Source organism: Geotrypetes seraphini, chromosome 18, assembly GCF_902459505.1.
Source record: "Geotrypetes seraphini chromosome 18, aGeoSer1.1, whole genome shotgun sequence".
NCBI lineage: Eukaryota > Metazoa > Chordata > Amphibia > Gymnophiona > Dermophiidae > Geotrypetes > Geotrypetes seraphini.
Genome location: NC_047101.1, coordinates 5464962 through 5479927, shown reverse-complemented (window position 1 = coordinate 5479927; position 14966 = coordinate 5464962). Strand labels below are relative to the sequence as shown.

The 14966-nt window shown below is 43.7% G+C and overlaps 1 protein-coding gene across 4 annotated transcripts in view; it reads right to left on the bottom strand.

The window, feature by feature from the left end:
* Positions 1-264: 264 nt before the first annotated feature.
* Positions 265-14966, bottom strand: part of SFXN1 (sideroflexin 1) — a 28283-nt gene continuing 13581 nt past the window's right edge. For 3 of the 4 annotated variants that reach the window (XM_033927407.1, XM_033927408.1, XM_033927410.1), the window contains exons 5-12: positions 14331-14429; positions 12031-12106; positions 9725-9810; positions 7913-8040; positions 6404-6453; positions 4471-4520; positions 2364-2411; positions 1007-1103 (exon numbers count right to left, since the gene is read on the bottom strand). In XM_033927407.1, coding sequence (XP_033783298.1) covers positions 1007-1103; positions 2364-2411; positions 4471-4520; positions 6404-6453; positions 7913-8040; positions 9725-9810; positions 12031-12106; positions 14331-14429 — 634 coding nt within the window. Of the gene's footprint in view, positions 1104-2363; positions 2412-4470; positions 4521-6403; positions 6454-7912; positions 8041-9724; positions 9811-12030; positions 12107-14330; positions 14430-14966 lie in introns of all 4 variants that reach the window. The other variant, XM_033927409.1, reaches the window with a different exon arrangement.

Genomic DNA, 14966 nt, shown 5'->3' with positions numbered 1-14966 from the left:
GAGGTGAGCAAACAAGTCCCTGTTCCATGTGCTGCTCCCCCCCCTCACAATAAATTTATAGCTCCATTCAGACAGAAATCTTGGCTTCTAAAAATGAAATGCAAGAAGTGCACACTGATTTTCAGATTTCTTTTAAGCTACGGTGCCATAAGATGCACTGGAATTTCCATCTTGGCTGGGTCTAGAATAAGTTTATTTGAATTAAAAATGATCTCTCTTAGAATTAATGGTCCACCTTTCCAAATAACGCTCAAGGTGGCTTACGTAATTTTTAAATTCGGGCACAGGAAGACCTCATCCTAAAGAGCTTTCAATGTACGCAGCAACTTGTAGTGCCAGGAGATATGGTGACATGCTCATGGTCACATGGTGGAGGGCGTGGGATCTGACCTCAGCCTCATGCTCTAACCACAAGGCCTTTTCCAAAATATACAGTACCACGGGATATTCAAGGCTCCTTATTCTGAAGCAGCTGGAGCCCAATTTTGATTCTGAAATGAACGAGTCACATCTGCAAACGTAGGGCCGATGGCCATCTGCCAGTTCAGGTATGGCAAACTATGATCCCAATTACAGCTGGGAATTTTTTTTTTCTCCTTGCAGACAAAGCCAAAACGTTGCAATCACTCACATCGTCCTTCCCTAACCCTCTACACAAGCCCTGTGGTACGGCAAACCCAATGCATCATATCACACTGCTCTGTGTGACTGTCAAATTACACAACGGAAATTAGTGTAACCTCCTCCATTCGATAAATTCCTGAAAGCTTCGTTACTGAATATGTGCCACTGGGTTCTCTTCCTCACCCCAAAAAAAGGGGAGTGGTTACAAGAGTGGATAAAGCATACGTTTTGATCAATGTTCTTTAAATGTAAGACAAAAAAGTGACGGGGAAAAAAATGTATTAAAAAAATAAACCCGATGTGTTTATGATTTAAAACTGGTTTGAGAATGAGCTGGAATGGCGTTGTTCAGATCAAGTGACACAGTTTTCTTGCACCGATGTTACAATCCTTTATTGAAGTAGACCCGGTCACATCCCGGGCTGGTTTCTCTGAGCTTGGCTTGCAGTTCTGGTTCCAGGCGTGTTACCGACATTGAGCTGAGGGAGAAAAGGAGTAAATTCTAAATTTTAAAAAAACCCAAACAAACCAAAACCCCACAAAATGTACTGTTACACCCACCTACCCAAGACAACAATTAAAAATAAAAATAAAAATGATGAACTCATCTTCGGAAGCAACCAAGAAAGGCCAGCTGTATAAACTGTTCATTTCAGTGCGTTTATTTGCCAAATCAGGCGTCTCATAAACAAGAGGAACCGGAGTCTGTTATAGGGGAAAACACCCTCCAGGGATTCAAGACAAGTTCCTGCTGAACCAGGACGTACGCAGGTACAGCTAGACTTAGTCAGGGCACTGGTCTTTGACCTAAGGGCCGCCGCAAGAGCGAACTGCTGGGCACGATGGACCACAGGTCTGACCAAGCAGCGGCAATTTTTATGTTCAATGCGTGCACGGCTAATGGACTCCTTAATAAAGGCCTTATCCCGGTACTTTTTAAGAACTACTGCAACCGGGCACCTGAGGAAAAGGTCCAGTTACTTCAAAGCAAATTTAGCTGGAAATAAACTCTTTAAAATTTTGTTCACATCTGGCTTCCCATTTTGAGAGACCCTGGTCATAAAAATCTTCTCTGTTGGTATGGGTTGACATCTCACCTAACAAGAAATCAAAACCTTGACCGCAATCTACTGCATCATCACCATCTCGTCCACCTTTCTTGGGAGGGAGAGGGAGAGGTGAGCAGACCGTATTACTCGGTTTCTTTTGGGCAACAGCACCGTCAGGGAAATTCTATAAAGGGCAACTAATTTAACTGGCAAAATACCCTTAAGAGGCTCAATAATAGGGGAAATTTTTTTTTTAATTTTGGGACAGTGCCTAACACCTAAGTGAGTGGTTTTTATGGGTGGAGCGTGACTCAGCTACTGAGGTCTCCAGCTAGGATTCTGGCTCCCTCTGGTCAGTAGCAAGCAGGCATCCCAAGCCTGGCCAGTCGATGTGGAGCTGGCCATTGAACACTTCCCCTAAATGTCTCCAGTATCCCCGACCCCAAACTGAAGCCAGTCTCCTGGTATGAAAGCGCAGAACAGCTCCACGGAGCCACAACACTGGTTCCACTAGATCACGTGCTAATTTGTCCTCTGAACTGTTCTTGGCTGCTGGCGAAGGCTAAAACGTGAAACGTGGCAACCTGTTATATTTACAAGATGCTGCTAGTGAAAACTGTACTTGCACAATGCTCTTCAACATCTGAAGCACAGAAAGGCAGATTATGAGGTCATTAAAACGTTGTGTACCTCTTTTGAGGAAACAGTGCACAGCAGAGAGGCGTGGCGAACACCAAACTGTAAGAAAGAGAGAAGCCGATTAGGTAAACATTCATGGGACATGGCGAGACCCCACTCTAAGAAAGGAGATTTTAATAACCAGTTTCCATTCTGTGGTCAGCTAACACTCAAAACTCTCTAGTAAGAAGGCAAATGTTAACAGCAGCTCTTGAAGCTTTTAGAAGGAAGTTTATGCAAGTAAATAAAATATAGGCAGACAACCAGCTAAATCAACTCTTACAAATGTATGGTTGACAGAATTATTCAAATTTGTCTTTCTACAAAACATTTTTTTGGTTTCTTAGCCCAGAAAATTTCCTCCTGCGTTTTTGAGCTTTCTGCTCAACAGAATCAGTTTCTAATGCCCTATGAGCCGACCTGGGATTGCTCCCTACCTCATAAAATGTACCCCCCCCAACCCGAGATCCCAGTCACTACAGCATTGGTCCTTAGAGACCATGGACTGCGCCTTACATTGTAGCAGGAGTGCCCAACCTTGGCCCTTGAGGGCTGCAACCCTAACATGTTTTCAGGATTTCCCCTCATTGTGGAAATCCTGAAAACCCAGCTACATTGCGGGCTTCAAGGACCGAGGTTGGGCACTCCTGCGACAATTCGCTGCTCTGTAGCCTGGTACATGTACAACCAACAGTCAGCCTGTAGGTGGCATTCTTAAGAAACTGCTAACCCTCCCTTCCCCACTTGGCCATAAGTGCTGCTCTTGAAACATCCCTATGTTTTATTAAAAACGTGTTACTCGTATATCGCTTATTCCAAACAAATGAAAGGAACTCCAATATAAAAGAATAAATCAATCAGTCATTCAAGGCCATCCCTCCTAGAAAGCAGAACACAGGAGCACCGAGTGGCCTAGTTTCCAAATACTGTATTGACAACCCTCTCTCTTTCTAATTGGCCTGATCAGCTATCTATCCAGGCGTAAAATCAGAAACATTTTCTTCACAGAAAGGCGATGGATGTATAAGCATGGGAGGCTGCTTACCTCCAGGGATAAGATGTGCCTTTCCCCACACTTACCTTCAAATTTTATGAACTTTCCCTCCAGAAGTCGTCCAAAGCTTTTTTAAACTCAGCTTTGAACAAATCCTCTAGCGATGCATTCCAGAGTTTATGCATCGAATGAAAAAAATATCTTCTCCCGTCTGTTCTAAATATATTTCTCAGTAACTTCACGACATGCCCCCTAGTCTTTGCACTCAAACAACTTCACTGGTTAACCATCCCGTCCCGAATACTCTACGGAAACTCGGCCGCTCCACTCATTCACCTTTTCGCCAAGGCACGATCCACTTCATGGAGAAATCTAACAGGTTACAACTCAACCTCCCCACAATGAAAAAAAACCTCAAGTACAAACGAATATTCCACTCCAAGCTCACCTTTCTTAGGAGTGAAAACTTGGAACGACCTCAAAGAAACCGTCAGAAACAGGACCTAACTATACCACATTTCGGAAGAAACTGAAAAAAAAACCAAACAACTCTTCTTCTTGACCCTTGAACTCCATACGAAACTAAGCCAAAACTCGCTCGTGCTGCCAACACCCTCCACTATCCACGCCACCTCTCGCCAACCAAAAATCTCCGATGAAAATAATTCTCACCACAGGGAAACGTCTCTCTACTACTCACACCTCGTTTTGTAATGGACCAGTGCTGTCAAAATCGCAATTCTCCCCTCCCCCATCTCAACCCTTTAGGGCTCCTTTTACTAAGGTGTGCTAGAGTTTTTAGTGCAGGTACAAAATTACCGCGTGCTACGCTTCTAGAAAGCTAAGGTCTGGTGCACGCAGCGAATTTAGCCTTTGTAAAAGGAGCCCTTAGTGTTGTATTGGGTTTTTTTTCTCTTTCGCTTTGCTGGAAGTCACCTTGACACAAATGTCAGATAAGATTATTTTGGTTCTCACCTGGTTCTGACAACATAAATATAACAGTAGTCACAGAAGCCCAGGCGCGCTTCAGTTACTCTGTTATTACTGGAAAAATATTTTTTTTTTTTAATTAACAAATGCATTATGAGAATAAACAAAATCAAAACAACAAATGATCTTGCTTACCAGAATCCAACTAGTCCAACCTGAATAGGGGCGCTCATCCAGGGGAACCGCTATTTGCATTTCAAAAAAGGGGAGGAAAGAAAAAAAAAAAAAAAAGAAGATTTGTCAGTTTTTTGGATCTTCCCCCATCTACAATTGTGTTGATCATGCCACAATATATGTATCAGCAAATACATTTTCAAGTTTATTCTTTTCTTGATATACCAACTACTTGGGGGTGGGAGGGGGGCGGGCCAAGCTATGCGGTTTCCAGTATAAAATAAGCAGGATGGGGGGACAGGTGTCATAGACATAGACATAGAAATAGACGGCAGAAAGGGCCACGGCCCATCTAGTCTGCCCACCCCAATGACCCTCCCCTACCTTTCTCTGTGAATAGATCCCACGTGTCTATCCCATTTGGCCTCAAAATCAGGCACGCTGCTGGCCTCAATAACCTATTTTGTTATTCTGAGGGACTTCTCCGAGACTTAAACACATTTTCACTGGTGATCTGTTCCAGGACAGGACCCAGAAAATCAAGAAAGATAGCCCCCCCCCAACCCAACCGTTTGCCAACAGAACATATTATATACATAAAAAATAACAGATATGCCTATTATCCCTTCATTCTAGTTTCCAAGTTTATTCATGTCTTACTATCCCACTCCAAGGGTAAAAAATCTTCTGGGTGGTGACATTCTAAAATCAGTTCCAAAATAAAATCACATTACAGCAAACAAATAAGGTTAAAAGCAGAACTACAATCATTAGATATTTCCTCTTCCAGAGGCCAATTGTGATGCATATCTTAATTCAGGTATATTCTCTCCCGTGTTGTGTTTATTTGGCGGTATCTTGGGTATAGTTAAGAGTAGAGAATGACACGGGGACAAATTTTTCCCTGTCCCTGAGGGAACTCATTTTCCCGTCCCAGCAAGTTCTTTTCCCTGTCCCTGCCCCATTCCTACAAGCTCCGTCCTCATCGGCACAAGCCTCGAACCCTTGAAAATCCTAAGTAGCAACATTCTAGAGCTCAGACTGTGATGTCATAATGCCTCATCCCACCAATGCCTAAGCTCCGTCCTCATCTGCATGAGCCTCAAACCCTTTAAAATCCTAAGTAGCAACATTCTAGAGCTCAGATTGTGATGTCATCATGCCTCATTCCACCAATGCCTAAGCTCCGTCCTCATCTGCACAAGCCTCAAACCCTTTAAAATCCTAAGTAGCAACGTTCTAGAGCTCAGATTGTGATGTCATAATGCCTCATCCCACCAATGCCTAAGCTCCGTCCTCATCTGCACAAGCCTCAAACACTTGAAAATCATAAGTGTTCAAGGCTTGAGCGGTTAAGGCAGAGCTTACAGGAAAGGGACAGGGACAGTGACAAAACTTGCAGGGACAGGATGGAGAAATTAGGCAGGGACAAATTTGTCCCCGTGTCATTCTCTAGTTAAGAGTTAAAGGAGATCAGAGGTACAATGACTACAACTGTTTTTTGGAATTGTCTTATAGCTCTTACCAGGAGGACAGGATTAAAAATCCTGCTGCCATTGTTGCTTATTACTGGGGTTGTGTGAAAGGAAAGAACATAAAAACAGCCAAAGTGAGTCCGACCATTGGTCCATCTAGCCCAGTATCCTGCTTCCAACAATGGCCAATTCAGGTCACAAGTTCCCAGCAGCAACATCCACGCTACCAAGCAGTGGCAACCCCAATGTCTGTCTCAAATAGCAAACTATGGAGTTTTCCTCCAGGAACTTGTCTGAACTTTTTTTTTTCTTAAACCCAGCTATGCTAACCGCTATTACAACATCCTCTGGCAACAAGTTCCAGAGCTTAACTATTCATTCTGTGAAAAAAAGTTTCTTCCTATTGGTTTTAAAAGTATTTCCCTGCAGCTTCGAGTGTCCCCCTAGTCTTTGTAATTTTTGAAAGAGAAGCGTCTTACCTTCAGGAAGGCTTTCTTTTCCAATGTATTCATTATAAAAGGAGGAATGGCTGCAACAGAAGACAATATTTCAGAACCCTTTCGCACTATGTTCTACACTGATGCCAGCGCACAACCAGGTCAACCTACTACATATCACTTATATAGCGCTGAAAGGCGTAAGTAGCGCTGTACATTTATCAATGGTCCCTGCCCGGTAGAGTTTACAATCTAACATGGACAGACAGACATGACATACAGGGCTGGGGATGCAGAACCCAAGGTGAGAGGAGTTAGGAGTCGAAAGCACTCTCTTGAACACTGCCCGAGACAGAGCCCGCCATAGGGATTCGGGCAGCTTGTTCCAAGCATACGGCGCAGCAAGGCAGGAGGAGCGGAGTCTGGAGTTAGCAGCTGAAGAGAAGGGTACAGAAATTAGGGACTTACCAGCTGAGCGGAGCTCACGTTGGGGGTGGGGTGGATATTATAAGTGAGGGGCAGCTGAATGAGCGCATTTATACGTCAGCAAGAGGAGTTTGAATTGTATTTGGAAACGGATGGGAAGTCAATGAAGTGACTTTAGGAGAAGGGTAATGTCAAACTTTTTTTTCGATTCATTAAACTTTCCAGAGCTCTGTGTTCACTGCAGGATTAGCTACAATGTCTGAATACCCAGATAGATTGCAGGCTGGATTGTACTCACAAATTAAGTTCATAGATCTTAGAAAACACCGGAAAGGGGGAGGAATTTGATTCTAGGACAAATTTTCTTTGGAAAACACAGAATATTCAACACCACACAGATAGATATTTGCTGAAATGAACATCAGACAAAGCATCAAGCAGGAAGTATCAGGTTCTTAACATATGTGGCCATTTGCGACACCTCGTCCCCAGCCCTGGCAGTTCATCACGCTACCGTCAGGTTACCCCCCCTTATTTATTTTTTTTATAGTATTTATGAGATTGCAACTGGTAAGAGGCGACAAAGAAGCTGAGGAAATAACACAGCACAAAACTGGAATTAAAAATAAAATTTCTGCTAAAACAGTCAGTGAAATACTGAAACTCACAGCAACACATCCTGCAGAATAGAACCATTACCGAGAAATTCATCTGGGAAGGGGGGGGAAGGGGGAGTGTTAAAACAAACAAAATGTCTGAAAACTATTTCCATATCTTAACGCAGGGCTGCCCACGTCCGGTCCTCGAGATCTACTGGCAGGCCAGGTTTTCCGGATATCCACAATGAATATGCATGAGAGAGATTTGCATACCAAGGAGGCAGTGCAGGCAAATCGCTTTCATGCCTATTCATTGTGGATATCCGGAAAACCTGGCCTGCCAGTAGATCTCGAGGACCGGACTTGGGCAGCCCTGTCTTAACACTTCCCATTAACAAGAACAATGGCCTTCGCACAAATTTTGGCTGCATCATTCATTCCACAGTGGCCTGAATTCCGGTATCTCCATTTGCCATCAGGTGTAAAGCCTGGGCGGGGCTCGAGAAGGGAAGCATACGGTACTGACCCATGCCGGGAGCAGCCATAAGAATCCTGGAGATGACGACCTGAGCGATGGCCTGCTGAGCAGCGCTGGCGGATTCACCTAGCCTGTTCCCATTTTCATCTGTGACGGGGATGCCGTATTTCAACTCCCTAGAAAAGAGAGAGATCGACATACATACAATTCACAGGCTTCTGTATGGGGGGAGGGGGGATTGGTGTACCACCTTTTTATGGTTTTACAACCACATTCAAAACGGTTTACACACAGATACTTCAAGCGTTTTCCTTATCTGTTCTGGTGGGCTCACAATCTAGCTAATGTACCTGGGGCAGTGGAGGATTGACTTTCCCAGGGTCACAGGGAACAATACAGGGTTTGAACCCACAACCTCAAGGTGCTGAGGCTGCTTCCACTGCTCCACACTCTCCTCCCTGTGTAAGCGAGTGCCTTGCCCATGTGTATGCTGCTGCTGCTCCCTTCCCCCCCTCCTCCCCCCTTTATGTGTTTTGCCACTTATGCATCCTATCCTGGAATACCACTTGGGCATCCTGCTCTCATTTTTGCAGGTAAGTAAATATTTATTTGCTGAAATGGCATCCCGTTACATATTTACCCCTTAAAAGCCTGTGCTAGCACTGAAAGAATAAATCTAGGGGTAAAGACCTAGATCAACTGCTTTCGCCCACTACCTACGAGGAATTTAGGAAGCGCCTAAAAACACACCTGTTCCTGAAATACCTAAACAACTGACCTGCTCTTCCCTCTCTCCTCAATAACGGTCCTCCCGACCTCTTACCCTTTTCCTCTCTCCCCTCTTAAGTCCGCATAGAACTCTTGGTTCTGAGATATATATAAACTGTTATTATTATCATATCGAAATTTTCGCTGTACTTTTTAAATTGCACGGCCTTCTCCTAACAGGCCCACTTGGAAATTTCTTCCAATCTGTATTCCTTATACTCTCGCTCAGCAAATTGTATATCTATAATTTTGCTTCGTAAATGTTTCTGCACTCTGTATTTCCTCTGACTATCTGCACATTGTAACTCGCTGAATGTCCAGCTCTCTTGATTGTAAACTGCCTAGAAGTCGCAAGATTGTGGCGGTATAGAAGAATAAAGTTATTATTATTATTTAAATGCCTCATTAATGGAGGGTTCCCCCCCCCCCCAACGTCATGAAGTTTGCAGAAATATAATTCTATTAAAATCAATTCCTGGAGTTTGCGAGAAGCCCGAAAGGCCACAATTTTATTTCTCCATAGAAAGCTGCACGAGGGCCGATATTTTGCACTTCCCTACTGGAATCTAGCCCCATAATTAAACTTTTTCATCTTCACTTGTACCCCTCAGCAGTTCACACTATTATTTACTCGCTCACAGCTTTCTAGAATGCGCTATGTGAGAATGGGGATCTATAGTGTTTTTGCTGGTAATCCTTATTCAACCAATGTGTGTTCCAAGCCTCATTCTGGTGCTTCAATTGCCTCTCACAGTGCATTCCAAGCCTCATTCTGGTGTCACAGATTTTCACCACAGTCCTGCAACTTCATCCTTCCCCACAGAATTCCCATGGAGCTCTCTATTTCTCAGAACATCCTTTCAATATCTGTGAAATAACCTCTTCAGCCCCTCCCTGGTCTTCCAAGTCAATCCCCACCATTAAAGACGGAAAGGAAAAGAAAGCATTAGCCCCCAAACCAAAAATCGAGGTATCACCCCAGAGGGACAGAATTGGGATTTCAGATTTTGGGAATAGGGGAGAGAATAGAAAAGCGGGTCAAATGAAGGCCCTGTCTAACCCCCCTCCCCCATTCCATGTAAGGCACCTTACCTCTGCCTCATTAAAGGGATATTGATGCAATTAGCAGCAGCCACAGCGACAAAAGGAACGAAGCGTCCTATAAGGGGCGAGACATGCTGTAGACAGAATGGAAAAACAAACTCAATGTCTCAGGTCTATAACTGTCTTCTAAACGTTTACATAACGCTTAAAAAAAATAAAAAATAACACATATAGCAGCAATAAACATTTCAGAGGCTAAAACCAAGTGAAACTGCACTAAAACTTGTATTTTGCTTTACATTTTTCCATGCTGTGTCAGCACAGTTTCTTTCCCAAAATCTTAATATCTTTGGACTTTTTCCCCACTGCTGACGATCTCGTGAAATATCTAAGAAAAAAGGGACCATTTAAATCAAATGATTAATTTATGGAGCATGTATGGTTGGACAGACTGGATGGACCATTCGGGTCTTTTATCTGCCGTCATTTACTACATTACTATGATTCAGTGATTTGCAGAAAGTTTTTTTTTTTTAATGTCATCAGCGATTCAGACTATAATGCCAAGTCTGCCCTTTAATGGACCTTCACTCAGTAACCTTCCAGCAACGTGAGATTTTAAGTGCCCAATTTGAAAAGGCTCTTGACATCTTAATTCCAATATACAGTGTTCCCCGGTGAATTTGCAGTTCGTGAATTGCGGGCTCGCAAATCGCGGACTTGCTCATTTGCGGTCTGCTCCGACCGCCTCTTCCTGTAGCAAAGTCAGGCTATGCCAATCAGGAGCTGCGTGCCAAAGCAGTTCACGATTGGTGTAGCCCGACTTTACTACAGGAAGAGGCGGTCGGAGCAGAGCGCGATTGATTTTCTTCACCTACTGGCCCTCTTCTGCCTCCCCTGCCTTTTGACAGGCGTAAAACCACAGTAAGGTTGAGATAAAGACAAGTCTCGAGTATCACAACACAAAATTAAATCATTAGGATATGATAAGAGCATGTGTGCCGCAGCCAGACATAAGCAGACCCAGCAGTGCTAAAAAGCAATTCTATTTCACTGTCTTTCAAGGGCTCAATTCATCCACATGAATTCACGGCACTCCTCCTCCCCCACCACTGCGTGCACGCCTTCACTTCTTACCCATCGTACCTCTAAGCTCCTCACTGGCACGAGCAGCAATTCTAACCTGCTGCTCGCGCCAATGCTGGCTCCCCCCCTCCGACGTCGCTTCCAGGTCCCGCACCTAGTAAACGACAGAGGGAGAGCCGATGTTGGCAGCAAGTCGGCGAGGCTTCTCACGCCGGGTAAGTCAAAAAGGAAGGGGGGTGCGTGCACAGCGGCCCAGGCGCCTCTGATCCTCACTACGCTACTGTATACAGTATATACTAATTTTCACCCACTCCTTTACACAATGCATGGCTGCAGGAGTGTGCAAAAGTGACCCTTGGCGTGAATTTTTTGTTTGGCAGGTGTGTAAGGAAATAGGTTGTCTGTCTAGTGCACGGGTGGGCAACTCTGGTCCTCGAGGGCCAGAATCCAGTCGGGTTTTCAGGATTTCCCCAATCAATACGCATGAGATCTATTTGCATGCACTGCTTTCAATGCATATTCATTGGGGAAATCCTGAAAACCCGATTGGATTCTGGCCCTCGAGGACCGGAGTTGCCCATGTCTGGTCTAGTGCGTCATATTAATATTGTTAAGTGCTCCCGTAGGAACCTTTCCTTGCCTTTGGCTCTCAGCTCTAATGGTACACAGTGGCGTAGTAAGGGTGAGTGCCCCCCTCCCACGCCGTGCATATAAGCCCTTCCCTTTCCCCGTAACTTTTTTTTTAACTTCTCCGGCGTTAGCAGCATGCCCCTGTTGGTGCTGGCTCACCCTTTGACGTCACTTCCTAGAGAAAGCGCAGTTGCGGGCAGCAACCTTGCGCCAGGGACGTAAAAAAGGTACGGGGGAAAGCAAGGGGCGCACATGGCGAAGAGAGGAGTGGGGGATAGAAAGAAGGAGGGGTGCCATGCCCTTAGGAAGGCCGCGCCCGGGGGCAGACTGCACTCCCTCCTGCACCCCTCTTTCCACAACAGAGTTGACTATTTCACCGGGCACTACTTGAGTGCAAAGTCTGCCACCTGTAACTCCATTAGCAGGTCTTTCGCATATCAGAAAGGGATCACAAAGACCACCGTCCGCTCTAATGGAGCTGAATCCAAGGACAGGCTGATCGGAAAACCAGAGTGATTTTTCTAAGTCGTGAGTGTGGCTGAATTGAGCTCTCAGACAACACAACTCACGCGGCTTCTCTAGGTCGGCCATCATGCTTCCATTCTCAATCAGTTATTAAAGCAGAAGATCAGTAATACCTTGGTTAGTGCATTAAGTCCTAGAGCTGTTGCGACAGCCCCTGTGGTGGCAGAAACGTAAGCTGTTCCCAGTTGGCTAAAAACAACAACAGGGAACAAAAAAAAAAAGTGAGAACATTTGCGTCTGCAAAAAAAACCTTCATCTGTGTTTAAAAATCCCACTTGAGTGCAGCCGTTATACCCAGAGCATGCATCGCATCGATTCTCGACCGAAAAAGAAACTGATACCCACTAGACCAGGGGTAGGCAATTCCGGTCCTCGAGAGCCGGAGCCAGGTCAGGTTTTCAGGATATCCACAATGAATATGTATGAGATAGATTTGCATGCACTGCCTCCTTGAGATGTAAATCTATCTCATGCATATTTATTGTGGATATCCTGAAAATCTGACCTGGCTCCGGCTCTTGAGGACCTGAATTGCCTACTCCTGCACTAGACTGCAAGAAGGGGCAATGACGACTTGTCTTAATTCCACCATGCAAAACGTTAGACTCTGTGAACCAAGGGAATGCAAATACAGCCTTACTCTGGGGAAAGACTATAAGGCCCATTTCCCCTTTCTTGCTGCCATCCCACCGACACTAATCTCTAGAATTCCTCAAACCAACGACATTGATTAAAATACAAGAAAACAAGGAGAAGAACCAACCCATCTACATAAGGATCAGATCAGAGAAGAGCACAGACAGCCAAGGACATGGATAAATATGCCATGAGGGTTCTAAGAACAACACGCATTACTTAATTGGGTTTAATTGGTTTAATCGGTGCACTAATTAGATGCGCTGATTTAAAAACAATTAAAACTTTCATCTGGTATGGGGGATTTCATTTGGTGGGAAGGGTAGAGGGGAAGGGGATGGAATCAAGGGGGGTGTAGAAAGGAATGGATTGGTTCATGTGGAAATTTAATTTGGAGGAATTATATAAATATGAATGAATTATTATTATTATGATTCTTATTGCAATGAATGTATTTTTGTATTATCTTATTGTATTTCTTACTGGATTCTTTCAATAAAAATTGTTATAAATTAAAAAAATAAATAAAACGCTATTAAAAAAGGCCACCATTATCCCATCTACAGAGGTGCCTTACAACACCTAAGACCAGTAGTTAATGCATGGTTAATGCCGGAAGTGGCGTAAGGCATTGTATGGTACCTCGGTAGATACGATTCTCATGAAAAGGTAGGTGCTAGAAACGTAGGCCTTTAAAATCCTGGCTTATACTTCCGACACATACCTTTCACGTAGCCGCGATTCTGTAAACTAAACCACTGCATGATTGACACGTGATTGGCAGCTTTATAATTATAGGACAGTTAAGCCACTGACATCACCGATAAGGTTGGCTCTTAGGCATTGGTGGAATGAAGCATTATGACATCACAATCTCAACTCTGGAATGTTGCTATTGTTTGGGTTTTTGCCAGGTACTAGTGACTTGGATTGGCCACCATGAGGACAGGCTACTGGGCTAGATGGACCATTTTTATGTAGGCTATAGAGGCATATTCTCAGGGAGGTGTTTGGATACAGCCACGAAGGTATTCGGATACAGCCATGAGGTAATCATGACACGAATGATTAAGGGCATGGAAAACCTTTCATACACTGAAAGATTGGAGAAGCTGGAGCTCTTCTCCCTGGAAAAGCGGAGACTCAGAGGAGACATGATAGAGACCTACAAGATCATGAAGGGCATAGAGAAAGTGGAGAGAGACAGATTCTTCAAACTTTCAAAACATAAAAGAACAAGAGGGCATTCGGAAAAATTAGAAGGGGATAGATTCAAAACAAATGCTAGGAAGTTTTTCTTTACTCAGCGGGTGGTGGACACCTGGAATGCGCTTTCAGAGGATGTAATAGGGCAGAGTACGGTACTGGGGTTTAAGAAAGGATTGGACAATTTCCTGTTGGAAAAGGGGATAGAGGAGTATAGATAGAGGATTATTACACAGGTTCTGGACCTGTTGGGCCGCCACGTGAGCGGACTGCTGGGCACGATGGACCTCAGGTCTGACCCAGCAGAGGCATTGCTTATGTGCTTATGTGCTTTATAAAAACACACAAGTGGCAGCACAGAGCAAATGGAGAATATTGCATCTTCCTCGGAGCATGTGTGCCCTACTGGGACTTTTTTTTAGGAGCCTATTTCATAAAGAAACATTTTTAATATTTCTTAGAGACGCCCTTTATAAATACAAACGTACCTATGAGGGATGGGGGTAAATAGCACAGAAAACCCATCTTCAGTACACTGAATTCCACCTGGGTGTCATCTAAATAGTCCTACCTTACAGTAATTGGAGCATCTCCGCTTCTGTTCGTGTAATTTACAATTGCATTGAAGGACTGGTTAATCCACTGCCAAAACACGACAGCTGGAGTAGTTCTAAGTAAAAAGCAAAGGACAGTTTTAATCAGAGCAGCTTTCAATTAAGTGAAATCCAGAGAAATTCCGCTATGTTTTTATTAAAGCCTTCTAAAACAGGGCGCTAGTATTGTATTTTCTTTATAATTTGTGGAGAGTTTCTTGTAATGCATTTATTTCTGACTTATTATTAATGTATAATTTTATTGTTTTGGAAACCATTTTAATGTTACATGAAAACGGTATAGCAAGTAACTTTTTGCTTAGATACAAACAAGGATCAATACTATCTCCCCTTCTCTTGAACATTTTTCTTTCTCCACTTCTAAATTTAACCCAGTCTCTAGGCTTTACAACTTATGCATACGCTGATGACATACAATTAATTCATCCTTTAGACCCAGAAAGCCTAGACGATATTACAAGTATCAATAATAAACTCCTCTCAATAAAAGATTGGCTTACCACAAACAAATTAGCTTTAAATTTAGATAAAACAAAAACAATGTTTTTTTCCTGGAAAAGTGATCTAAATTTAATTTCTCCAATTTCTATTAA